The sequence below is a fragment of the Siphateles boraxobius genome, unplaced genomic scaffold, assembly GCF_051911475.1.
Source record: "Siphateles boraxobius isolate OS27281-9 unplaced genomic scaffold, OSU_SipBor_1 1, whole genome shotgun sequence".
Taxonomy (NCBI): domain Eukaryota; kingdom Metazoa; phylum Chordata; class Actinopteri; order Cypriniformes; family Leuciscidae; genus Siphateles; species Siphateles boraxobius.
Window position 1 is genome coordinate 9,958,770 of NW_027508699.1, and position 26,615 is coordinate 9,985,384.

Here is a 26,615-nt window from a genome sequence, read left to right on the forward strand (position 1 = left end):
CAGTATTTAAAGAGAATGTTGGACTAACTAAGTATATGTCCCCATCATCAACCTTATTGTTAGCTATGTACAAGTGTTTATAATGTTATGTGATGACATTATTTTATAGGCTAAAACTTGTTCAGGTCAAGATGTAGCTGCAATATGGTGTATGGCTTATTCATTCTTCATAAAGCATTGCTCTATGACAATGTGCTCTGTTTGTATTATACCAATACACCCTAGCGATCAAATCACATATTATAATTGTTTTCTGTATTTATTCAAGTAGTTGTAGTGTGTTGCATTGAGTTTAAGTCTTCTTCAGAGCAGCGAGATAATCTTTGTGCTGAAGGAGAACGATTCTGACTATTGGGCATTTCAGGATTATTGAACCGTATCACTCCGTCTGTCGGAAGCTAGTTATTTCAGTTGATAAAGTTTTAAATACGGATATTTTTCTTACACAAATGCATCGCTTCGCTTCAGAAGGCCTTTATTAACCGTGCTGATTACTTTTACAGTATAATGTGATGCACTTTTTTGGGCTTCAAATATTGGGCTCCCCTTCACTGCCATTATAAAGCTTGGATTAGCCAGGACATTTTTTTATATAATTCCAATTGTATCTGTCTGAAAGAAGAATGATATTACACATAAGATGGTTTGAGGGTGAGTAAATAATGGGGTAATTAAAATTTTTGGGTGAACTATCCCTTTAAAACACCAACAAAGAGCCATGTTTTTGCATGGGGTATATTGTTGTCAGTCAGTATCCTGGCAACCTATGGTGTTCTCCAGGAGTGTAGAGTATCACTGGTGTCTTGATACTTCACAATATGTCAGACAAAGGAGTTTGTAAAGTCATTGCCTTTTTATGTCCGGAGGTGCAATTCCAATTAATGCAACAACAAAAAAAGAGAATACTTACAGACAACACTATAGTGTATGAATAACAAATTTCCACGCCAGGCAAACATACTTGAAATGATGGAACCTTCAATGAGCTATCATCATCTAATCTGGTAAGTAAATTTACAGACTGCGATACCTTTGACATTTTTACAAAGGCAGTTGTTTTCCTATATGTGAACATGTGCTAGATGAATGTCTTTTAACATTGTAGCTTTTTTTCCATTTTTGGGTTTACATGTGAAACACCTTTGTTCTGCTCAGGTGTACCATTGGTCTCACATGATCATTTGGTCTAAAGAGTCTTATAGAAGTGCGTAATAGTTTGACTGAAGGAATGCTAGACATACTCAAAAAATGTAACATTACTTTGAGTTTTTAACATGAGTACATATTGATCCCCCTCCCACCCCACCACACTCTTAAAATAATCTCTTCTCTGTATACCATCAGATTAATTTTTGCAGGCGCTCATGCTTCTATACCATGTTCTATACTTAATAAGTGTGCTCAGTTTATGTGAGTTTTGATTAGGACAGCTGCTGTGACTCAGAGATCTTTGAATTCTGCGGGCACCCTTGAATGCTCTTATGGTCGTGCCCAAAATAGACTGATGACATATTTTTGTAGGCCAGCCCAGAAATTAACATCACCCTGGTTCTCTAGACAAAACCCCAATAGGATTTTTCCAGAAAAAAAGAAAATAAGTTCTGTGATTAACAAAAGTTTATGTTTCTAATGTTTTGTTCATCATGATAATTTCACAAATTAACTTTTATAAATTTTGAACTAAATACAATTAGCAGAAGTAAAAAGCTAAACGAAGGCTATAAATGAACTACACCACAGTCACATGACTTCAATGTCACAATCATTAAGCTGACAATTTCTTCAGTCTTTCTATAAAAACATTTTCCCTGAAAGTTTGAGTTATAATAATTTGCAAGAGCGTGATTACACAACGAGGATGTGAAAGTGGACTAGTTGAGTTTACCTGTTCGGCTGGAAATGTTTAATGTCCCCGACAACCTCTCTAGTCCCATTTTTGTTAGCGACCTTTAAAGTAAAAAATATGTAAAATTCTATATAAGATTCAGTAAAAGGCATTACTGATGTATTTTATGTCGTAGAATAAAACATGAAAATATCTTGACCCATTAAAAAACCCTTTGCCTTAAAGATGTCGGAACCAGAAGTAGTTTCAGGTTTTGACCTACAAAAATACATCAAACCAGCAGAACTCTATAGAGTGAGACAAATTACGAGCTGAGCCGAGTGCCTTACATACATGTCCCGAGCTTCTGATCACTTAAAACACGTGAAAAAAATGATTTTAAAAAGTCAGTTTGTATAGCCTATATTCCCATTATATTATATACATAACAGTGTGATCTCTCTCTTTTTCTCTTAAAAAAAATGTAGAGATAGTGGTAATTGCTCTTTGTGTAACACAATACGCTCAAATTGACACCCTCAGGAACTTTAGTGAAAGAATACATGAATAATTTATGTTACTCACAGTTTTGATCAATGTTTTATTGTTGCGTAAAACCCCAGCAAGTAATTTAAATAATTATGGGCCTAACCGTCAACTCAGTACTTTTGAGATTTAGTTTATCATTGAATGTGAATAGACTGCATTTCTTTGCTATCGTGGCAGCTCAAACACATAGAGATACGGATGGGAACTCACAATTAAATTCTATTGTTTTCTTGCTATTGTGTTTCATTACAGACAAACATTAATTTCTCATCATGTTTTTGCAAGGTAAGTGATTACCCATAGTTTAACCATTTTAATAAAAAACATCTGAATTCAGGAAAAGTTCATGACACATTGCAACAGTCACGTGTACATATTCTGTTCTGCACTTTTGATGGAAGAACGTTGGTTAATGATCTTGGAGATTACCAGGTTCAAGTCCTGAGAAAATGCAACCAATGAAGTGGATTGTTACTGTGAAGGCATGACACTTTTCTGGTTTTATAACTTAATGATCTAATCTATTTTTTTTAACTGCATTCTTCTTAAATGTAGACCAGACCGGGGAAGCAAATGTACCTGCAGCCAATGTGCCTGTAGCACCTGGTGAGAATTCAGCTACCTTTTCTACCTTTTCTTCAGCTACCTTTTCTACACCTTTTCTACCTTTATATCCACTATATAAAAGATTCCACATGAAATCAAGACAATCTGTGCTTGCATTTGACAATCTTGTAAAATAAGTCTTCATAGTCAAAATTATTTTATTGGGGTTACCCTTGCGAAGGAAAAATAAACTTTTACAAAGCAGACTTTTAAAAAGAGTTCTCATTACTGAATTCTATAGGCCTATTCTATATTAAATGGAGCTAGTTAGCGGAGACACCAGTCTCTTCAGTCACACACCCAATTACTAATCACCTGCACCTGTTCCTCATCAGCACCTGCACCTGTTCCTCATCAGCACCACACTTAATGCACACCCTGTGGCTGTGTCTGAAATCGCCCCCCATACCCATAAATAAGATACTATTTGAGGGGACAGCCATTTGAAGTAGTGTGCGAAACCATAGTGGACGTTACAGAGTGCACTCATTCAATCCCACAATGCACCACAGTAATGAGTGTACAACCGATGTACGCTCAGTGGCTAGAGAAAACCCATAATGCACTGTGAGAGTCACGTGCCAAATCAATTCCCGCGTCTGACCAGAAGATAGCACCCGCAGCTGAATCATCCATCCATCCATTTTCCAAACCGCTGGTCCAATGTGGCTACAGTGTAATATCATACAGGAATACATTCCTTTTTACTTGATTATTAAATTGTTTAATAAAGGTTTATATATCCTAGTTTAAATGACAGAGTTCAAGATACATCTTTTCATCTTACTACTGGAGCTGCCAGTATGCTAAGTTTCAAATGATTATCAAACAGCAAGCACAAACTTTACAAAAGCACCCAGTGTCCGAAATCAATCAGCCACTCCTTCAAGTAAACTCTATTAGTGGAGTAATGCAGGGAATAGTGAATGAGGGTTAAGGGGATGATTTTGAACACAGCCCTTCAGTCACTCATTGACTGGCTTTGCAAATAAATACAGACTCCTTACCTGCTCTACTTACCAAGGTAGTTTGGCTTGTAAGTCTTCAGCAATCTTCCTTATTGAATTCCAGTGATCTCAGTTTTTCCTTCAACAATATTTCCTGTAAAACTCTAGCTATACCTGTGTGGATATACTCATCTAATACTTACCGTGCTCATGTGGTGTGTTCTCTTCAGTAAACACTATTCTCATCTCCATCAGAACTCAGCAACTACCTCTTAACACAAAAGACTCATTTACTATCATCATCGCTATCACTGAAATGTCTGACTGTGCTATTACTGACTACATTATTTCTACATTGAAATTTCAATAAATACTTGTTTTGGATTCGCTCACCTCTGCCTCTCAGTCTGGTTCTATTGTGATAGAAATCCAAACCGCCAACAAACATGAATCCAACAGGCCCAGAACAATTTCAAGACTTAAGTTGACTCAGTTTGCAGTGTTCTCACCACTCCAGGACACAATCCATCATTGGACACTATAGTCACTTCTGAGAACAGTTCTTCTCCCCCGATTTTCGTTAGTCCATGGTCAACCCGATACAGAGATGCAGCCACACCAATTTTCCTCTGAAAAAAAATTGATAGATAGAGAAGATAGTGAGGCCCACAATTCATCTCTCATGTTTGGAAGGCTTTTTTACACTTTCCTGGGTGTGACTGTAAAGGCAGGAACACACCAAGCCGACGGTCGGCCGTCGGGCAGTTTTTGTGCGTCGGCCGACTAAGTTTCCTCAGTTTGTTCCGTACCGTGAAATTGGACCTCGTCGGCTTTGTTTCGGCCGATTTGACATGTTGAATCGGCGTCGGGCCGTCTGAGAAAGAGAGAACTCTGATTGGCTGTTCAGTTTAGTGAAAGAGTCAGTGCACAAGAATAAAAGCAAAACAGCGAGCAAAGAAGTCAAAACGGTACAGAAGAAGGCTGTTCTTATGTTACCTCATGATCGTCATCCTACCTGAGTGTTCCTTGGCGAATATTTTAATATTAACATGAGCGGATTGGAATAAAGAAAGTGTTTAGCAGGATTGATATTCAAAACGGTAAGCACACACTGCTTTGTTTACGGTATGTGTATCTTTCGCCTGGCTATACTAGCCTCTGACAAACCAGCAGATGGAAAGAAAGGTCCAGGAAAAGGGACTCTTCCTGAGGACCTTTTGCCATGCCTATTAGAACTCCTAGAACTGTTTCCTTGCCCAGGCCAAGTACACCCAAAACTCCCTCAATCAGCCAGCTACTGGATTAACAGTGCATATTGGCCACCAGCCCCCACTCATTCCATGGTCTGAAGAACCCTCTGAAGTCACATCTGCAATCCCTCTCACCTGATTACTAATCACTTGCACCTGTTCCCTTTTGAAAGGGAACCAGCACTCCATCGATTGACATATTGGGGAACGCCTCAGGAGTGACAGGTGTCTGAAACTACTATCGAATCACAGCAATCCTATTGACCGGCGACAGCCTATGACATCATCAACGTGCGACCCAGAAGTATATAAGGGCGCCTTGTAAACATGATATTCATCTTTTTGTCTTCAGGGGCTGTTCTGTCTGTAAGTGCTTGTGATTACGGTAAGATCAATTTAAGAATGAAATGCACTGAGAAGGCTAAGGAATTCTTCCAGAAGTGTGCAGACCCGTGCCCAAGATACTTGACGCTGGGTGACACACAAACTGTGCATTTTTTGTCTGGAGGAAGAGCACGCACAGGCAGTTCTCGAGGGAGCTACCTGTACAAACTGTGAGTGTTTTCCCTTGAGAACTCTCCGCTCTCGTCTGGCCTGCTTCTCAAGTGAAGAGGGTTCAGCATCTGAAGCCCGTGGTTCAGGTCCCGCTCGTGCTGAGGCAGAGCGGCGACATGCATCGTGGGGTTCCCAGATGGAGTTCTGCGATCGGCTTGAGAGGGGAATAACCCTCTCAGACGATTTGGCGGCTGACGAGGGTGAACTGCAGGTGGAGGATTACTCTCCTCCTCCTAGCCCAGCAACGAGTGCTCTTCAGGATGAGCAGGAGATGGCTGATGAGGGTGGGTATAATCAGGTAGATTCTGAACCCTCTCAGCCACTCTGCCAGGTGTATGCTGAGCTGGTGGATGTCATGGATAGCACTGGGGGCAGGCTGCAGCTGCCGTGGCAGGGCGTTAGGGGAGAGATCGTTCGCGGTAGGCCTGACGATCGGTTTCTCCCCGACCATAAACCACCAGCTCAGGTGAGCCTTCCATTCCTTCCCGATCTCCATACTGAGATTGAGAGGGCATGGAAGAACCCATATCCTGCCTGTATCCACCGACATCAGCGGGCTAGTTTAGCTGATGTTGAGGGGATAGGAGAACATGGGTATGTGTCGATGAGACGTTTGCGAACTATCTCGTGTTTGGGCGGGCATCGATACTGAGAGCTCAGGCATACCAGGCCGATCTGCTGGGGGAGCTCGAACAGGGTGCAGGGATGTCCCTTGAGGAGTTTGCTGAGCTGCGCCGCACCACAGATCTTGCTCTCCGGGCCACTAAGCAAACTGCTGCCGCGATCGGCCGGTCGATGGCAGCGATGGTGGCCATGGAGAGACATCTGTGGTTGAACATGGCCGACATCGGGGAGAAAGAGAAAGGCTTTCTCCCTGATTTGCCGGTTTCGTCCTCTGAGCTTTTCGGCACTTCCATGGAGGCGGTGGTCGGAAAGTTCAAAGAGGTGAAAGCGTGTCACATGTCTTGCACCTCCTCCGTGGAGGAGTAGGTCGCAGAAAAGGCGCGACTCCCGCAAGAAGAGGGATCTGAGAGAGGTGATCCAGCACAAACACACACAGCGTCGGTAATGGATCACCTCCCCTGAGGGCGTGATATATCTTAGCCCTCTCCTCTCTTCCCTGACTCCCCAGGCACTTCTTACATCAGGCCTGAGGCTGGGCCCATGATGAGAACAATGTTCTGATGGCCCGCCTCGGCTTGGTTAGTGAAAGTGCCTCTTTCAGGCATGTAAAGGGGATAGACCCCATGTTCATAAAGAACTGTGTGGTGAGTCTTCACTTTGCACGCTGCAGGTGAGCTGAGTTGGTCTTCTTTAAGAGCAATTTTTGTGTGTAACTAACACTAAAATGTATCTCTCTACAATCCTTTGCTCCCTGTGTAGAGTTATGGGATCATGTCATTGTTATAAGGCTAGGTAAATTTGGTTATTAGGGCCCTGAAGGTCCACTGCTAGGTGGCTAGAACGATAGAGAGAAGCACCAGTTGTATGGGCTTCATTTGTGAGTATGTGATGGCTTTCCTTTTTTTCGTATTTAAGATAAAACGTGGTGTGCCACCGCTCACTCTAGTTGTAAACTATGTTAACAGCTTAGGCTTCCTCTCATTATAAGAGCATTTTGAGGCCGCCGCTCATTCCTACTGGAATTAGCAGAGCATTAATTGGCGGAACATCATTATAAAAGAGAATGGAAATGTTGCATGCTGCTGCTTGGTTTAATTTCTAAGCACACCTGTCTTAGCCTTCGGGCTATTAGCCACCTCAGGGTATAGTAGTTAATCTCCTCTCTAAAAAAAAATATTTTTTTTACTGGAGAGTATATAGATTTTTTTCTAGAGACTGATGCTGCAGCTTCAGATAGATCTTATGTCCGGCCCACAGGGCCGTCTGACATTTCTTGTCCTGAGTACATCGCTCCCTTTAACTCTGTTTGGGTTTTCATTTAGGCTGAGGGTTTTTTGCAGACACCCGTATGAGAATCTTACTCTTGAGGCTGTGGTTCCTCCGAGCCCTCAGGTAGATCTATGCTTACAGGCTGGCCCTCACCAGGGCCGCCTCTGTAGCTGGCCTAGGCTATATTAGGGATAGTAGAGGCGTTAAGCTAAAGCATTTCTGCCTCTGGCTCTTCACTATGCGAATTTAGGCTTTTAGCATCCCTATTTGACAGCCTCCTCCCATGGGAGTCGTTTGGCTAAGGCCCGCCCCCTTTCTGCATTCTGGGGTGAGAAGAGTAATGCAGGTTGGTGCAGAGGCATGATTGATAAGGACCTTGGGTCAGGCCTTCAATAAGGCCTCCCCGGTACAATGGGTCTTTTTTGAGCAGGGTTAGGCCGTCTTTCGCCTCACGAAGAGACTGTTTTTTGTCTGCCCGACCCCGCCGTGCAGAACTAGCATATGGACTTGGGCTACCAGAATAGGCTCCACTCAGCTTGCTGAGCTACTGCTCGAGCGAAAGGTTGTAGGTGGGTGGCTTGCAAACAAACCCCACTCCCCTATGCTGGGCACAGATCAATTCTGTCACCTCTAGAGCCACTGGCAGGCCCGCACCCTGTTAAATTCTCAGGGGCAGTTGGTTGGTACTCCCCTGTTGATACAGTGTAGGTCTGAGTACTCCACTTTCAGTTCTGTATTATTCTACCTTGCACCACTATGGCTCGGGTCGAGAGGAAAGTTCTAACCTTCACTTAATTTTGGTTTTCGAAGTACACTCCCTTGTAGCCAGAGCATTGCCATGAGCTGACACCCATGCATATAGAAGGTAGGCCCCTGAATCTGGGGCCTCCATTGTGGCAGGGTGGCATATGTTGTACTCCCCTTGCTTAAAGGATGTTGCTTTTTTGCTGAGTACACTTCCATGGGCAATGTGGTTAGGTACCAGGATACTGTAAGCACTGTGTAAACAGCTTATCTGCCAACGAAGGCTGCGCTGTCAAGTAGTAGGCCTCAGCAGGCCTCCATGTTGGGGGCAGCCCCCAAGAAGGGCTCTTTAGGCCAGCTTGCCTCAGGTGGTTGGCCTTATTCATTCGGGCAGTAGACTCACTGACGGGTAGTAGGTCTTAACAGGCCTCCTCTGAAGAGAGCCCTAACGTTGTGGCACATACATTATAGCTGCGACCAGGTAGCCAGTCTCAAGAGGCCTCCTGTGGGTGGCCCCAATATTTGTGTTGGTGTAGTATGGTTCCAAAACGGTGTTGTGTTCATAGCAGAATAGACTTGCTATCAGCTAGTAGGCCCAACCAGGCCTCCCTGAAAGCGAGTTCTCTGCAGTATGGGTAGATGGCTGACAGCACTGGCGTGCTTCAGGCTGAGTAGGCCTCTCAAATCCACAAATGAGTTTTCGAGTGACGGGGTACACAGCCAGCAGTGTTGATGGTCAGGCACTGGCCTTAACAGGCCTGCCTGAACCTGAGCCTCAACATAGGGTGCTTGGCTGTTGAATTCACTGGCCAATCAGACAATTGGCTTCAGTGGGCCTCTCTGGAGGCAAGCCCTTATCATGATCAGCAAAATAAGATCATGTTTGCCTACCAGGCAGGCCATGTGCTCCCCTCACTTAGGGTCACAAGGCTGGATTAGCACCCCCAGGGGCCCCTGGGCACTGAAGCTCATGGGCCCCCCTCCCCTACCTGATAGAGATGCGCGGTTGGCGGTTACAGCCGCGGACTCCGCAGATAAACCGCGGATCGGGCGGATGACGTGACGAAAAACAATAATTTAATTAAATTCGGGCGGGTGGCGGGTGGTTGAACCAATCAAATGAAAAATATATGTATACATTGTTAAATATTGTTATCTGACTATACCTACATCCAAAAAAAAAAAAAATGGAGCAGACTTTGAAATAGTCAAATTTTCATCAGGCAGCTAGTCGAGTCTATGCAGAGACTGCTTGTTATTATCAGAGATGGCAACGCCGGCGAAGGAGGTACTTGACAAACTATTTATTTATTTTTGTCCCTGCGCGCCGATCGGAGACGGAGTTCACTGCTGATATTCTGAGAGCTTTCTAGTCTCGCGGCTGTCATCAGCAGCACCTTGTATCGCCCAATCAGCGGATTGCGGGCGCGGTTTTGAAAATTGGTCAAAAACGTTGATGCGGATTGGATGGCGGACGGATGATGAGTTTTGTGATGCGGTTGCAGATGAAATAATAGCCCATCCGCGCATCTCTATTACCTGACGACCACACCCTCCAACCTCCAAAGGGACACCAGGTGTGGGATTTGACATGCCAAATCACTATTGGTCAAAAGCTGAATGACTAGTTCACAAGACAACGATACAATTTTTTTTTCTGAAAATTAGGGCTGCGCGATTTGGGGAAAATGACATATTGCGATTATTGAGGTCCAAATTGTGATTGCGATATGTGATCGCGATATAACAAACAAATGGTTTCTTGAGTCAACTTGCTTGGTTCTCAAGTAAAATGCACACACAGATTAGTGATAATGCTGAAAGGTGTATCAACTCAAACTAAATGCACTGTTTTCAAATTAAAATAATATTTTTTACAAAATTAAATCTTTGCATTACTGCAAACTTGTTATTTGTCTCAATAATACAATAATAAAAAAATAAAATGTCATATTTACCAGTGCCCTTATTGTCTAACAGGCAGGCCTAGGACCGAAATTGAATAAAGTTATCAAACAGTCTGCACTGCATAAATTATCATTTAAATATAGACTAATACAAGCTAAAAAGTTCTTTAGTCAAGAGCAGTGAGTAATTTTCTTTGTTCTTTTTGTTCTTTGATTAACTTTACTGACAGAATGCTTTATTGGCTGCTGTCTCTTTGAGTCCAGCCTACTGATAGAGACGCTGATCTCAGATGCGCCTCATTCTCTCACAACTCTTCACGTTCATCATATGATTTTCCGTATGTTATGAAGATATGCGACAAAACGGACATTTTGGCATAATTGTGTGTGTTATTGTAAGTTCAAGCACAAAGAGAACTGTATTCTGGCGTGCTGTCTGTGTTGACGATACTGGCACGTGTCTTTCTCTGTGTGTGTGTGTGTCACAGTCACACTTTTGTCTTGTTGCAAATTTGCATGAAGCATTTGCATGAATAAGAGTATTTGCATGAATAATGAATACATCATATAATGTAATATACACTTTTTTTTATTCTGATTGGATAATTATCAAGATCGAGGCCAAGCCTTGTGTATATTATTTTTATGTTGCCAAAAAAAAAAAACTCCCATCACGGAGGGCCTCTCTCTGCGCAAGGGCCCCTGGGCACGTGCCCAAGTTGCCCGAATGGTATGATCCGGGCCAGTCACTAGGAGTTCTCTGTCTCCTGAGTCTGGTCAGACGATCGTAGGCCTCTCGTGAGGCCATCTCAGTTAGATCAGTCCTTAGGCCTTTCAGGCCTCCCCAGTTTTTTGAAAGACAAACGCTGGGTAGATCCGTGGATCGAGCAAAGAAACTCACCTCGCTAGCAAGGGTTGTAAGCACTATGCTGAGTCATGCTCTCCGGCATACCCCGTCTCTGAGATCTGGGCCGAGTGGCTCACTGTCAGCTTCGCAGTTCCTCAGGTTGGATGCCTTACCTAAAAGCAAGTGTCCAGAGGCTCTGTCTTTGGACAGACAGGAAGCTGGCCAGACTGAAGTGTCCAATGTAAGTGACGCCAGGTCAGGCCTTCCTGGTGGCATTTCGGGTGAGTATGTTCCCCTGAATTGTGATTGGCTGGGGATTTTGAATGGCTTCCGGGTAGTTTCAGACAGCTGTCACACCTGAAGCGTTCCCCAATGGGTCAATCGACGCAGTGTCTCATTCCCTGTTCTCAGGGAACACGGGTTACAGTCGTAACCTGAGACGTTCCTCATCAGCACCACTCAGACCAGTATAAATACAAACATACGGTCACTCCCTGTCTGGCTTCGCAAAGGGTTACAGACTCCTTGCCTGCTCTACTTGCCATAGTAGTTTGGTTTGCATGTCTCCAGCGATCTCTGAGATTCCTTAGGTAATATTCCCTGTAAGTCTCTAGTGACACCTGTGTGAATATACTCACCTGATACTTACCATGCTCATCCTGTGATATATGCTCTTCCGTAAACACTATTCCACCTGAGATATATTTTTCCACCTGAGATTGCCACCACTAACCTACGATCAGATATTGTTTTGTGGTCTGGATCAGCACGCATTGTTCAACTGATAGAGTTAACAGTGCCATGGGAGGATGCGGTAGATGAGGCATATGAGAGGAAGAAACTGCGGTATGCTCATCTGGCCACTGAAGCAGAACAGCGAGGATGGAGAGTCCAGGTTTATCCAGTGGAAGTGGGTTGTCGAGGTTTTGTGGCACACTCTACAACCCGGTTCCTCAGAGACGTCGGATTCAGTGGCCAAGAGTTGCGTCGCACAGTAAAGAACTTATCTGTAGCAGCAGAAAGGAGCAGCAACTGGCTGTGGTTGAGACGGAAATATTCTAGCTGGTTGTGTACAGGCCGCCATGCTACGGTTTCGTAGAATTCTTGAAAACTTGAAGAGTCTGTTGGTTTATTTGTATAGGTTGTATAGTATTTACAGTCATTACGTTCCTCTGTATATTGCGTGAATGACGGGTGGTTGGGCAGATATTGTGTTTTGCGGTAGGTGGTATGCCATACGGAACCGTTGCCACTGAAACTGCATATTAACGCACCAGTGGGGCTCGACAGCCTTAGTCAAACGGGTTGGCGCGTATGGTTGGGTTGCGGAGAGATTGTGAGATTGTGGTTAGGTCTCAGCAGCAGGAGGGATGCAGAGGTCAGTAAGCTGGGCTGAGTTGAGTGGGGGACGGAGGAGGGTGACTCTGGGACGCCAGAGTCACTGTCAAGCCCTCTTGAGGTGTCGTGGACTAGTCGACGAAACACTGAGGACGGAAGGTGTCCACTTGAAGACCCTAGAGATGTCCCCTACTTGGCTCAATCCAGACGGTTGTCGCGCTGGTCCACTAGGGAGACCACACTGTAATGTGCAAACAGCCGTCATGTGTGCTGACGCGCCAAGTACACAGCAGTCGTTAATGCCGGACAGAAGGGGAGTCACACCACCATATGGAAAGAACCGTAAATGGGTGAAGCATAGTTTAGTGTAAAGCTACGTCTTAGTGTTGCTTATCTTGGCGAAAGCCGAGTACAAATCAGCATGAAGTTTTAACATCTACTCTCGTGTAATGGATCTCACCCATCTGCAACCGAACTCAGCAACTACCTGGTTGCACAAAACTATAATCACTACTATGATTGAACTGTCTGACTGCGCTATTTTTATACTGCATTTTTAAAATATACTTTTAAAGATTTGAAGTACGCTGCACATTCGATACAATTATGCAAAATTTTTGTTACAAGGGTACATACAGGTGAAACTCGAAAAATTAGAATATCATGCAAAAGTTATAATTTTGATGATTATAGCTTACAGCTTATGAAAACCCCAAATTCAAAATCTCAAAAAATTAGAATATTATATGAAATCAATAAAAAAAAGGATTTCAAATACAGAAATGTCGACCCTCTGAAAAGTATAATCATGCATATGTATATAGTTATATATACTAAATATATTAGTTTCACCTTTTAATCTGAATTACTGAAATACATGAAGTTTTGCATGATATTCTAATTTTTTGAGTTTTACCTGTACAGTACTGTACAGTATGGGTACATTTTCTTATATCAACATGGCAAGCAAATTTCTACCATAGGGAAATGTTTTCATTCTCTTTCATTTCATAATCTGATAGTAAATGAGATTTTCTGTTTCTACCATAGTATATACCATTGGCCCTCATCCAGGAAGAAATGAAGTTTATCCTACACCACCAGCAGGTAAAATGCTAAGATTTTTTTTTTCTCTAAAAATAATGTGTTTATAGAGTTCACATACTGTAAGCATTTTCTTTTCTGCTGCAGGTTATGTACCACCTCATGTCCCGATGGTCATGCCAGTCTCAGACAGACCCCTGGGCTGTCTTCCGGGTCTGGAGTACCTGACCCAGGTGAATAACAGCATAACTCATGATTTCAGTGAAGTGAGCATTTCAACACTCAAAATAATCATGCTCTTGCAAACTATTCTAACCCAAACATTCAGGAAAAAAAAAAAAAACCTGAAAGGGTCGGAAGCTTATTGGTGTGACGTTGAAGTCATGCGTCCGTGGTTTAGTTGGTTTTTAGTCTACATGTAGCTTTGCTTGTTCTTCTTTTGTGAGGATTATTATGATGAATACAATGTGTAAGAATCATACACTTTCTGCAGTAATGCTAAAGCCGATGGAAAAATCCTATTGTGTTTTGTTGTGGGAACCACGTTGATGGTACTTCTGGGTTGGACTGAAAAAAGACATGCCCCCGGTTTCACAGACAAGGCATAAGATAGTTCGAGACTAAAATGCCTGTTTGAGCTGTTTTAACTGAAAGCAACTTGCAGTGACCTGTCTTAAAATATCTCAGTGCCATTGATTTGTCTCAAGAAGCACATCTGTAATGTTTTTGTCTAATACATGTTTATTAAAGATACTTCAATGTTCTAATTGAACTAATGCCTAATCCTGGTTTAATCCAAGCTCTGTCTGTGAAACTGGGCCATGGACATTTTTGCAGTCTCTCAGGAATATTTTTTTTTTAAAATCAAAAATATTTACATAATGAAGCTAGAATATTTCAATAATAAATACATTTAAAACAATTCTTGCTAAAGGTGGGTTCACACAGATGGTTTAATGACTTCAGTCATTTATTAGGGCTTGGACGATACACCTTTTCTCCCGATTCGATACGATCCTTGGGTTTTTCCCCCGAATCACGGAAGCACCCCAGTTATTTTGCCAAGAAAACTCTTTTTTATTATATGTTAGACATATGTACTACTAATGAATAATAATTAAACTGAAAATAACATTAAACAATAACTTTTTAGTATTGTTTTTAGTATTTTAGTACTTAAATGTCTTTCTCGTGTCCACTAGTAAGAGATATGATGTCATGTAATACTTACTGTTTTATAAAACTATTCAAGTGTAAATCATATCATAATTTTAACTAAAACATACAAAATAAGGTGGAATCTAGGTCCAATAGGCACAATATGCATGACGTCCACTGGAGTGGACACATGTATTTTCTGTCACAGAAAAAAACACACAAGAAAAATTATTAAAATCGGAAAAAACATATTTCTAACATCTTATTTAACTGAAAAAAATATTTTTTGTTCCTGTCTGGTTTTCTGTGAATAAAAGGATGTATTCTAAATGTCTGATACACATATGCTTATCTTTATTCTTATTACTATAAACTAGGATTACCCAATAATGTTGGAGATCCTATAGTTCTTCCTTACAAATGCATAGGCATATTACTCTGGGATCACAGAATATGACGGGTGAAATTCATCTACTGCTCTTTATTTCTTCAAAACTGACTGTAGTGTTCAATAAAGTGACTCGTGTGATGTATGACCGTCTCCTATTTCTATTTTATTAAGTATATTGATCAGATTTCGATAAATCTGTAGAGTAGGGTCAAACAGAGAAAAACAACGTCTGTGAGTCCATATAATGCAAGTGATTGGGTGCCCAAATGTTGAAGCTCCAAAAAAGCACATACAGCCACTGTGTATGGTCCAGCCACAGTAATCCTTAGGACCTTGGTGGATAAATCAGTCTTCTTTTCTTTTCTTTTCTTTTTTTGAATGAAAGCAATAGCAATTCTGAATACAAACGGTTTTGTATTTTGTACCTTTTTACAAATGTGACCCTGGATCACAAAAACCAGTCTTAAGTTCCACGGGTATATTTGTGGGAATATCCAACAATACATGGTATGGGTCAAAATTATAAATTTTTCTTTTATGCCAAAAATCATTAGGATATTAAGTAAAGATTATGTTCCATGAACATATTTTGTAAATTTCCTACCGTAAATGTATAAAACATTTATTTTTGTGAGTGAATACAGCACAATCGTGAACATAAATGGACAACTTTAAAGGCGATTTTCTCAATGTTTTGATTTTTTTTTTGCAGATTCCAGATTTTCAAATAGTTGTATCTCAGCCAAATATTGTCCTATCCTAACATAAAACCATACATCAATGGAAAGCTTATTTATTGAGCTTTCATGTGATGTATAAATCTCAAGTTCAAAAAATTGACCCATGTGACTGGTTTTGTCATTCAGGGTCACAAATATACTATGTGAAAATACATTCAATGCCTATTTTCATGTAAGTTCTACAATGCTTCTTATTACAGGTTGACCAGCTTCTAGTTCATCAGAAAGTGGAACTAATGGAAGGTAATGCTTAGCCATTGATTAGAAGCAGTTTTTTAAACCCCTGTCACATGAACACAAATGCTCTCTTTCTCTCACAGTTTTAATGGGATGGGAGACCGAAAATCAATATGTGGTGAAAAATAGCTTAGGGCAGCAGGTGTTTTTTGCTGCTGAGGAGAGTGATTTTTGTACTCGTATGTTGTGTGGATCGGTGCGCTCCTTCCTGCTCCATATCCAGAATAGCATGGGACAGGAAGTGATGACTTTATCCCGTCCCCTTAATTGCAGTAGTTGTTGCTTCCCTTGCTGTCTTCAAGAGGTACAGTATACCACACAACATGACAATTTCACAACATTGTTCCATGAGTATTATCACATTGTTTTGCATGGACCAATGATTTCAAATATTGAAAAATACCTACCTATGTTGCGTTCTTAATGTCAGTACTGCTATATATTTCAGCTGGAGGTTCAGAGCCCTCCAGGCAGCCCTATTGGTTATGTTATGCAAAGCTGGCATCCTTTCCTGCCGAAGTTCACTATTCAGAATGAGAGAAAAGAACCCGTTCTGAAGATTGTGGGGCCGTTCTGTGACTGCAAATGTTGTTCTGATGTTATTTTTGAGGTATGGTGTATAAATTACAGCAAATATCAAATATCAAAAATATAATATAATTAGTGATGGATGCGATTTATTAGTTTTAGTTTATTTATTAGTTTTAGATGCGATTAATCGTTGCCCAACACTAAATATATAATAATATAATATAATATAATATAATATAATATAATATAATATAATATAATATAATATAATATAATATAATATAAAAAACAGTTAGAATGTATGGGGTCAGTGAGATTTTAAAGAAAATAATAATCTTAATCAGCAAAGACTCTTTATTTAATTTCAAATAAATTGATCAAAAGTGACAGTAGAGATATTTAGTTTAAATAAATTCTGTTCCTTTAAACATGTTAAAGCATCACAGTTTCCACAAAAATACAAATTACAAAAGAAATTTCAAATGATGTTCTTCTGTACTTTTCATTCATTGTACAATCCTGAAAAAAATGTGTCATGGTTTCAACAAAAATTTTAAGCAGCACAACGGTTTTTATTATTGATAATAATAATAATAAATGTTTCTTGACAAATTAGCATACTATATTGATGTCTGAAGGATCATGTGACACTAAAGACTGGAGTAAGCAGTAGGAACAAATTACATTTTTGTAAATTAAAATAGAAAACATTCATTTTAATACTGTTATAATTTTAATAATGTTTCCACAATAGTACTGATTTACTGTATTTGTGAAGAAACATATGCAGTCTTGATGAGGATAAGAGACCCCAAACTTAGGGTAGTGTACAGTATATTGTATAAAATAATATGACACATGTTTTGTGAGTTTGTGAATGTAGCTGATGCATCAAACTAACAGTCACATGCTTATGTGATGCCAGGTGGTGTCACTGGATGAGTCCTCAGCGATTGGTCGAATTAGCAAACAGTGGACGGGATTCGAGGCAGAAGCATTTACTGATGCAGACAACTTTGGCCTACAATTTCCAATGGATTTGGATGTGAAAATCAAAGCAGTTCTATTAGGAGCCTGCTTTCTTATTGTAAGTAATATGTACACTGCATTAATACAAACCATAACGCTTTTTAAATCTGAGAGCCATAACAGGCATTTTTTTCTTCTTCAGATTTTTAAACTTTGTTTATTAGTTTTCCCATCAACTTTTATGAATATTCCTTTGTATTTGGTTATAATGGTTATTTAATCACAGTGCAATCAAACATACAGGCATAAAACAGGCTGTAATTATATATACTGTATATATTATATATTCACATGAATGCATAAATCACAGTAACTTAATTTGTCTTTTTCTCATTTTTAATACACAGGATTTCATGTATTTTGAGCACACTCAAAACCAAGAGTGAAACCATCCTGGAGCTTTGTGTCACGGTTCATGAATCGGCTGTCTCATGCTGAAGTGTCTGCGTGAGTGTAATTGTGTGGGTGTGGTTACTCGTTGTGTTGATTAGTGTCACCAGCTGTCATCAATTCCAGTTCCTTTATATGCCCAGCATTTTCTCTCTCTTGTTGTCAGATCGTTGTGGTTGTTCCTCGGTGTGGGTCCTGTTCTCGTGCCTCGTCTGTAGAGTTCTTCTTCTGGATTTCGTCAGTTCCTCGTGTCGTCTGGATGTTCCACGGTTCCTGGGTTTCACTCGAGCACGCTCACCGCAGCACCACCACCGGATCGCCATCTCGTCCCTGCTTCACCTACAACCTGAGTGTTTGCCCCGACCTGTGTCATACATCTGATTACTCTTTAAAAAAACTGGATTTTACTTGCATCTTGCATCCTCCTGTTTTTTCCCTCACACTTTGTTCCCCATTTGATTACATTGTTTATTTCTTTTGAAGTGCTAGTGCTGTAGTTTAATCTTTGAATTTTTAACGAAAGATTATGTGGATCATAGTTCATAATTTTCCCCGATTACAACATCAAAGTGTAAAAAAATACAGTTATCTCACCCTCACTAACAATTTTATATTACTTTTTCATAGTTAGTTATATATTAACAGTAAAGTATGAATTTAACATCCTTTCTTGTTGTCACACCACCTTTCTTTATTTTGTCAAATAAAGAAAGGTGTGCCACCATAAAACTGCTGTGAAAATATAAATTGTCAACCCTCTAGAACATGTCAATGTTTAACTAATCTAAATGTTGATTTAAACCTTGCATTCTCATTTCTGTAATTCTTCAACTGGGCCTTTTTGCATTTTAAAATGACTAGTTCATTGGGTTGGGTATCATTTGGATTTCTGATGTTGCTTATCGATTCCAAATCTTTTCGATTCCAAGTTTCAATTCCACTCAGTTAAAAACATTTACAGTAGTCAAGCTCTCTCAGTTAACAGTGCTAATATGGAGTTTGGGACGGACGGCTGTATGGTGAGGCTTTACCACTAGGCGAGGGTATACACCCAAAGTGCTCTAAACCCCATTTAGAGGACAGGTTGTAAATCAAATCAAATCAAATTTTATTTATAAAAAACATTTAAAATGAACCTTGGTTGGCCAAAGTGCTGTACATGAAAGGAAAACAGAAAAGGCAAAAATGGAAAGAAAAAATTTAAATAAAATAAAAATGAAGACAAGAAACGCAGTAGAAGTACATAGAATTGATAGCACAAGAGCAAATATGAGTTAAGCATGGATTTAAATTCGGCTAATGTAGAAGCAGTTCTGACATGTAGTGGCAGTCTATTCCACAACTTAGGGCCACTGCAAAAGCTCGATCACCTATGATTGTAAGCGAGATCGAGGGACAGACCGAAGATGTTGATCTCTTGACCTAAGTGATCTGGATGGATTGTGAGTAAAAATTAAGTCAGAGAGATTTTTATGGGCATGAATAATTTAACTTTGGCTAGCCGGCGAAGATGATAAAAACTAGCGTTAACTGTGCTATTAATTTGTTTGTTTAATTTAAGACCACTATCAAGATAAAATTCTAAATTTTTAACGTTGGTGGTAAGATGTGTCATGTGAGGGACCCTAAGTCGGTAGAATTACCGTTAGAGAACTTGTTTGGACCAAATAGAATGATTTGGGTTTTATCATCATTTCAATACAATGAAATTATTTGCAAGCCACCTTTGATGAAGACATGCCTCTAATCTCTCAAATGCTTGGCTATCTTTGTGTTTTATTGGTATGCAGATTTGGGTGTCATCCGCGTAGCAGTGGTAAGACAGTCAGTAGTCATGAGAATATCATTGAGGACTTTTAGAAGAGCAGACTCAGTGCTGTGAAGGGGTTTGTAGCCAGACTGAAAGATGTCAGAGATGGAGTGAGTTTGCAAATAATTCTGCAGTACCAACGGTGTGGATGACCTGTTTTAAAAAGCGAGAGGAAGAATATCTTGGGGAAAGAAGGTGGACTTTAATTTCAAAGTTATTTCCCTGCATGTCTGGAGGGAAACCAGCTTGAATTCGCTCCACTGTACCCAAGAAAAAATATGATTAGGTGCCTGCTGTCTCGAGGTGAAAGTTTTTCACATTCAGAGTGAGAAATCATAGACTGTGATTTAACAGAAGGGTTAAGAATCAATGGTTGAAAAGAGAGTTCTGGAGCAATGTCAATTCCTCTTAATGACGTCAGACAGAAATCTGTTCTTTGCTGCCCTTACTGCCTTTTGAAAATTATTTAATAAGGCAGTCAGCATCTCGTAAGATATTTGGAGCATGTCTTTCTTCCATTTTCTTTTGAGCCGTCTGCACTGTTGGCGTAATAGTCGAATGTCGCTGTTTATCCATGGCTGAGACTTATGTTTAGGATGGATGAGCTTGCAAGGTGTAATGGAGTTAAGAATGTTGGAGCTTTTATCATTAAAGTCTTGTATCAGTTTATTGGCATCGAAATGTGAAGTTAAGCATTGGCATTTAAAGACATTCTTAACTCTATTGGAGTTAGACAACATGTGTCAGGAACTACTCATTGTCTTAATCATACTCTAGATCAAATATTATCACATGGAATCATTGTTGATGCTGTTGAAATTCTGCAGCAGAGCGACGACATCTCAGATCATTATCTAGTCTCATGTATATTACATTTAGCCAAGGCTGCAAAGCCAACTCCGTGTTACAAGTATGTTAGACCTATCACTTCTGCCACTAAAGATTGCTTTATCAATAATCTTCCTAATCAGTTTCATCGTCTCAGCATCCCAGATAGCTTAGAAGAACTTGATATTGCAACAGAAACTTTTAACTCTCTCCTTTACAGCACTTTAGATACAGTTGCCCCGTTGCGCTTAAAGAAGATTAAAGAAAATAGTCCAACGCCGTGGTACAACGAGCACACCCGGGCCCTTAAGAGAGCAGCCAGAAAAATGGAGCGCAACTGGAAGAAAACAAAACTAGAGGTATTTCGGATTTCATGGAAGGAGAGCTCGATTGCTTACAGAGAGGCTTTAAAAGCTGCTAGATCTGCTTATTTTTCAACCCTATTAAAAGAAAATAAACATAATCCAAGGTATTTATTTGAAAAAGTGGCTACACTAACGAAATAGAAAGCTTCAAGCCCAGAAGTTTCCAAGAAACACAGCAGTAATGACTTTATGAACTTCTTCACTTATAAGATTGATAATATTAGGGACAAAATTATAACTATGCAACCGTCTACTACAGCATCACATCAGGGAGTGCATTATAGTTTCCCTGAGGTAAAATTTGATTCATTTGTTGCCATAGGAGAGGAAGAATTTTGCAAACTCGTTAATTCATCTAAATCGACAACATGTATGTTAGACCCTATACCGACTAAACTATTGAAAGAGATGCTTCCAGAAGTCATAGATCCTCTTCTTAACATCATTAATTCATCTTTGTCTCTAGGATACGTACCAAAAACCTTTAAGCTGGCTATGATTGAACCGATTGTTAAAAAAACGCAACTTGATCCTACAGAATTAGTCAATTACAGGACGATCTCAAATCTACCTTTTCTGTCAAAGATACTAGAAAAGGCAGTATCCTCACAACTGTGTTCCTTTCTTAAAAGAAATGGTATCTGCGAGGATTTCCAGTCAGGATTTAGACCGCACCATAGTACTGAGACTGCTCTCATTAGAGTCACAAATGATTTGCTCTTATCATCCGATCGTGGTTGTATCTCTCTATTAGTGTTACTTGATCTGCATTTGACAACATTGACCACAACATTCTCTTAAATAGACTAGAAAACTATGTTGGCATTAGTGGAAGTGCATTAGCATGGTTTAAATCATATTTATCTGACCGCTATCAGTTTGTAGCAGTAAATGAAGAGATGTCTTATCGATCACAAGTTCAGTATGGCGTACCACAAGGCTCAGTACTAGGACCGCTGCTGTTCACTCTGTACATGCTGCCTTTAGGAGATATCATTAGGAAACATGGAATTAGCTTTCACTGTTTTGCTGATGATACTCAGCTCTATATTTCTTCCAAACCTAACGAAACTCACCAATTCACAAAATTATCGGAATGCATAGTTGATATCAAAAATTGGATGACTAGTAATTTCCTACTACTAAATTCTGAAAAAACAGAGATTCTAATTATTGGACAAAAAACTTCCACACAGAATAACCTAGAATACCGTCTAACACTTGATGGCTGCTCTGTTAAGTCTTCGTCGTCAGTTAGGAACCTGGGTGTGCTCTTTGATACCAATCTTTCATTTGAAAATGAAACGTGTCTAGTGTCTGTAAAACCGCATTTTTCCATCTTAAAAATATATCTAAATTACGTCATATGCTCTCATTGACAAATGCGGAACAACTAGTTCATGCGTTAATGACATCAAGGCTAGATTATTGTAATGCTCTACTGGGTGGTTGCCCTGCACACTTAATAAACAAATTACAGCTAGTTCAAAACGCAGCCGCTAGAGTTCTTACCAGAACCAGGAAGTACGACCATATTAGCCCGGTTCTGTCAACACTGCATTGGCTCCCTATTAAACATCGTATACATTTTAAAATATTGCTGATTACTTACAAAGCACTAAATGGTTTAGCTCCCCAGTACTTGAGCGAGCTTTTAACGCATTATAGTCCTTCACGTCTATTGCGATCTCAACACTCCGGCCAGTTGATAATACCTAGAATATATAAATCGACTGCTGGCGGTAGATCCTTTTCCTATTTAGCACCAAAACTTTGGAACAATCTTCCTAACATTGTCCGGGAAGCAGACACAGTCTGTCAGTTCAAAGCTAGACTAAAAACACATCTCTTTGACCTAGCATTCACATAACACTCTATAGACTTCTATAATTCAATATTAGGCTGCTTAGATTAGGTCAGCCGGAACTGGGAACACTTCCCTCAAATCCTGATGTACTCGTTACATCATAAGAAGAATGGCATCTACGCTAATTTTAGTGTCTTTGTTTATCCCGAGGTTTTCCCGCAGCCTGCTGGATCCAGGCCGTTTCCAGATCTGACGAAGGACTTTTGCCTGGACCTGATGACAATGCAGTGCTGAAGTGCCAACTAGCCTCTCCCTATTGAGGATCCCTATACCACTCTACAGATAAAGCGTTGTGGAATTTTTCGGTTCGCGTACCTACCCAAAATGATAAGATAAAATAAAAATTCTGCATCAAATTTATAGACAAGTAGTTTGTTTAGGCATGGTTTGTAAGGAATTACAAACCTGCGCACATATATTCAAACGCACATAACTATAGAATCAATTCTTAATGCGCATGTGAACGCCATCAGCGTCTATCACAGGTTCACGTTTAAAGTCTGTTTAGAGAGAATGGTGTCGTCTTAGCGGCCCCTAATTTAATAACAAATGATCATTTAGACGGAAGTGAATCAATCAAAACTAACTTTAGCTGGAAAAAACATTTTTCAAAGAGCCACTATAAAACCAAACCAATCTCTGTTACCTTAAATTATATGTTTATCTCTGTAAAGCTGCTTTGAAACAATCTACATTGTTAAAAGCGCTATATAAATGAGGATGACTTGACTTGACTTGACTTGACTTGAAGTAAGGGAGCCAGATATTAGATAATCCCTTTTAACACTTCTCGAATTAGACTCTCCTGACCCAGCTAGGGAGGGATGTTCGCGTAAACGGCCACTGTACCCCGTTTGTGCGCTGTGTGCTTATGTGGACAAGACTAGCTCCTTTGGTTTGTCGGAGCAGCTATTCGTTTGCTATGGGGGTGCTAAGAAAGTGTAGTGGAAAGTAGCTAAGTACTGGAAAGATAGTGGAAGCCATCCACTTGGCTTATGATATAAGAGGTAGACTGTCCTATAGTTGTTAGCTCCAACTCCACTAGGAGTTTGGCTTCATCTTGGGCTTGTGTAAAGGGTATGTCTATTCAGAACATTTTCTTAGCAGCGGGATGGTCTTCGCAGAATATTTTTGCTATAACCTTGAAATCCCTTCTTTTGTGCTGCAAGTTTTGTCTGTGCAACAGAAGTTTAATGAGCTGTCATTGGATGGCTGAGAGACTTGTGACCACACCCCTGCTCAGGGAGTGGTTAAGACTAGGTGGTATAGCTGATAAAGTGTTTGTTAACGCCTACAGTTTCATGCAAGACTTGAGTGGGCTCTTTTTGCTGCCTGTCTCTTATGTGCTTAAGCAAACAACATTCACTTCACGGTTCGCTTGGTTTATATTGACGGAGCTCCAGAGGAAAGCTGCCTGCCCCTGTTAGGCAATCTATTGTATTTAACACTCATGATGGTAAATAATAATCCGCTTATCAGAGCTGATTATATGAATGCTATTTCGCTTGTCAAAGATGTTTATGTCATAAGTGCACCAATTATATTATTGTTTTTTCAATCACTTCCCCACACCATCTAATACTGTGTCATGGCGCTGCATTGTGCGATATATGTATATTCACTCCTGTTCAGCTCTGCTTTAAGATTTGGGGAAGTGTTTTAGTGTTGTTTTTACACGGCAGGTATTTTATACAGTACATTTCCCAACAGGTCTGCAAAGTGTCCAATGTGAAAACAACATGATTTATGTGCTAAATCCAACATAAACTCCAGAGCTATATACATATATAGATGCCTCATTACCAGCTGTTTATAAGGGCCCCTATAGGTTAGCCGTCTGCCATATTGGAACGGTCAAACCCGGTCCGTCAACAATCTAGAGCAAGTTGACTGTATACGTCTGCAACCATAGTTAGACGCATGCATGAATATCTATATCTGCAATGCACTTCAGCAGATGATTTTGCTAAACTAACTACTGGTAATACAAGACTAGGGTGTCAGCTAACATTACATTTAAAAGTTATCATAGTAAAAATAAAAACAGTAAAAACCATAGTAAAATCCTGTAATATTGAGTTAAAAACAGAAACCAACATAAGGTTATCCCATATCTTCAGGAATTTAAATCTCTGCATTTCACAATCAGAAGCTGTGCCATGTTGTTGCATCATTGATTCTTACAGTGAGTGACGACATGCTGACCGTTCCAAGATGGCGGGCCCACCGACGTGTCTGGATGGAATGTGACATCTACATCCATTTTTAAATGCTCAAGACAGGCGTCACTACCCGAACGTCACAGCGATTGGCTGCTGCCTGTGTTTTTTGATTGATATTTGCATAAAATCAAAAACTGCCCAACCTTTTGCCGCTCTTGGCCATGTGAGTGTGAAGCTCAACTTCCATAGGAATGAACTGAAAATGCTAGCTCTGCTTCGGTAGGCCGATGTACGTAAGCCTGCCAGCTTTAAACATATCGTTCTCACTTGGTTCTCTCATGGTTACTTTCTCTCATGGAAAGTAAACATTTGTCTTTAAGCGATCGGATGTGGCATCTACGTATACATATGGTTTAAACAGGCATCACTACCAGAACCTCACAGCGATTGGCTGCCCAACCTTTTGCCGCTCTCTCTTTCTCCGGTCCGCTGTCAATCCCACAATGCACCACGCGAGTGTGAAGGTCAACTTCCATAGGAATGAGCTGAAAATGCTCGCTCAGCTTCGTTCGCTCCACGCCAGTGGACACTCACCATTAGAAATCCCAAAGGACGCTGTGGTAGACCGATGTACAGTAGCCAGTAAGCTATAAAATTCTCGTTCTTACTTACAGCCGGGGACACACTTAATGACTGTAAGGCTGACTATGAATGTAAATTGATACTTATGACTGATCATGCCCAAGCGAGTCAGAGACAGTTGCGTTCAGTCTGTGTTCACATTCTGTGTTTAAAATCTGCTGCAATCGTTGGAAAGTCTGTAAGTGTGCTCAGTTCAGTCTTGGAATGTTTCAGAAAGTTGTTAATTGTGTCCCCCGCATTAGAGATTCCCGCTGCAAGCTCGTAAATACATGATTGCTCATGAAAGTAAACCCGAAAGACTAATTTGCCACTGGTTCCTTCGAGATTTTTTATAATGGGGCTTTTCAATGTACGAGTAAAATAAAGCCTCTGCTAAACTTAACTTGTTGTTTTGTTCTAACATTTTGTTCTACAACATTAACAGCACACACTATCACACCCCAAACTGCATTATCTAGTTACTTATTAAAGCGTTCGCTTTCAAAACTCAAAGTAACCTCAAAGTTTCGTCAAGTTATGTTTACCACAGGCTTTATTTTACTCATATTGAAAAACCCCATAGGAAAATCTTGAGGGCATCGCCGCCAGCACTCCCCGATAAAATATGTTCCCGTGGCTATGACGGAGCGATTACAAGCTACCAAAATGAAACCTGTCTCATGTAATGTATCTTACAACATACCTTCTGATTAAAGATGAGCGCTGAAACGACACTTATTGTCTGAATTTCATAATAAAATCAACAGAAAACAGCACAGACTAAAAGATTTTAGATTTAAAAAAACATATCAATACAGATTAAAATCTAGAAATTAATATTATCAATCCAGAGCTATAGTCCACAGCAGACATGTTTAACTGTTATAGCTTATCCACATTTGTGCAGGAAATAGACACTGAACACGTGGGATCGGAGAAGCTAATTCCATGTTTCAGTCACTGATTTCGGCCCTCCAAAAC

At 40.3% G+C, this 26,615-nt stretch overlaps 1 protein-coding gene across 1 annotated transcript; it reads left to right on the forward strand.

Moving 5' to 3' along the window:
• Positions 1–778: 778 nt before the first annotated feature.
• LOC143721403 (phospholipid scramblase 1) lies at positions 779–18,944 on the forward strand. The gene is made up of 11 exons (XM_077212152.1): positions 779–1,004; positions 2,627–2,659; positions 2,930–2,980; positions 13,512–13,568; positions 13,653–13,738; positions 15,995–16,037; positions 16,115–16,335; positions 16,480–16,641; positions 17,488–17,649; positions 17,939–18,038; positions 18,148–18,944. Exons 2-10 carry the CDS (start codon positions 2,647–2,649, stop codon positions 17,975–17,977), a joined length of 834 nt encoding a protein of 277 aa, XP_077068267.1. The 5' UTR covers positions 779–1,004; positions 2,627–2,646; the 3' UTR covers positions 17,978–18,038; positions 18,148–18,944.
• Positions 18,945–26,615: the final 7,671 nt, after the last annotated feature.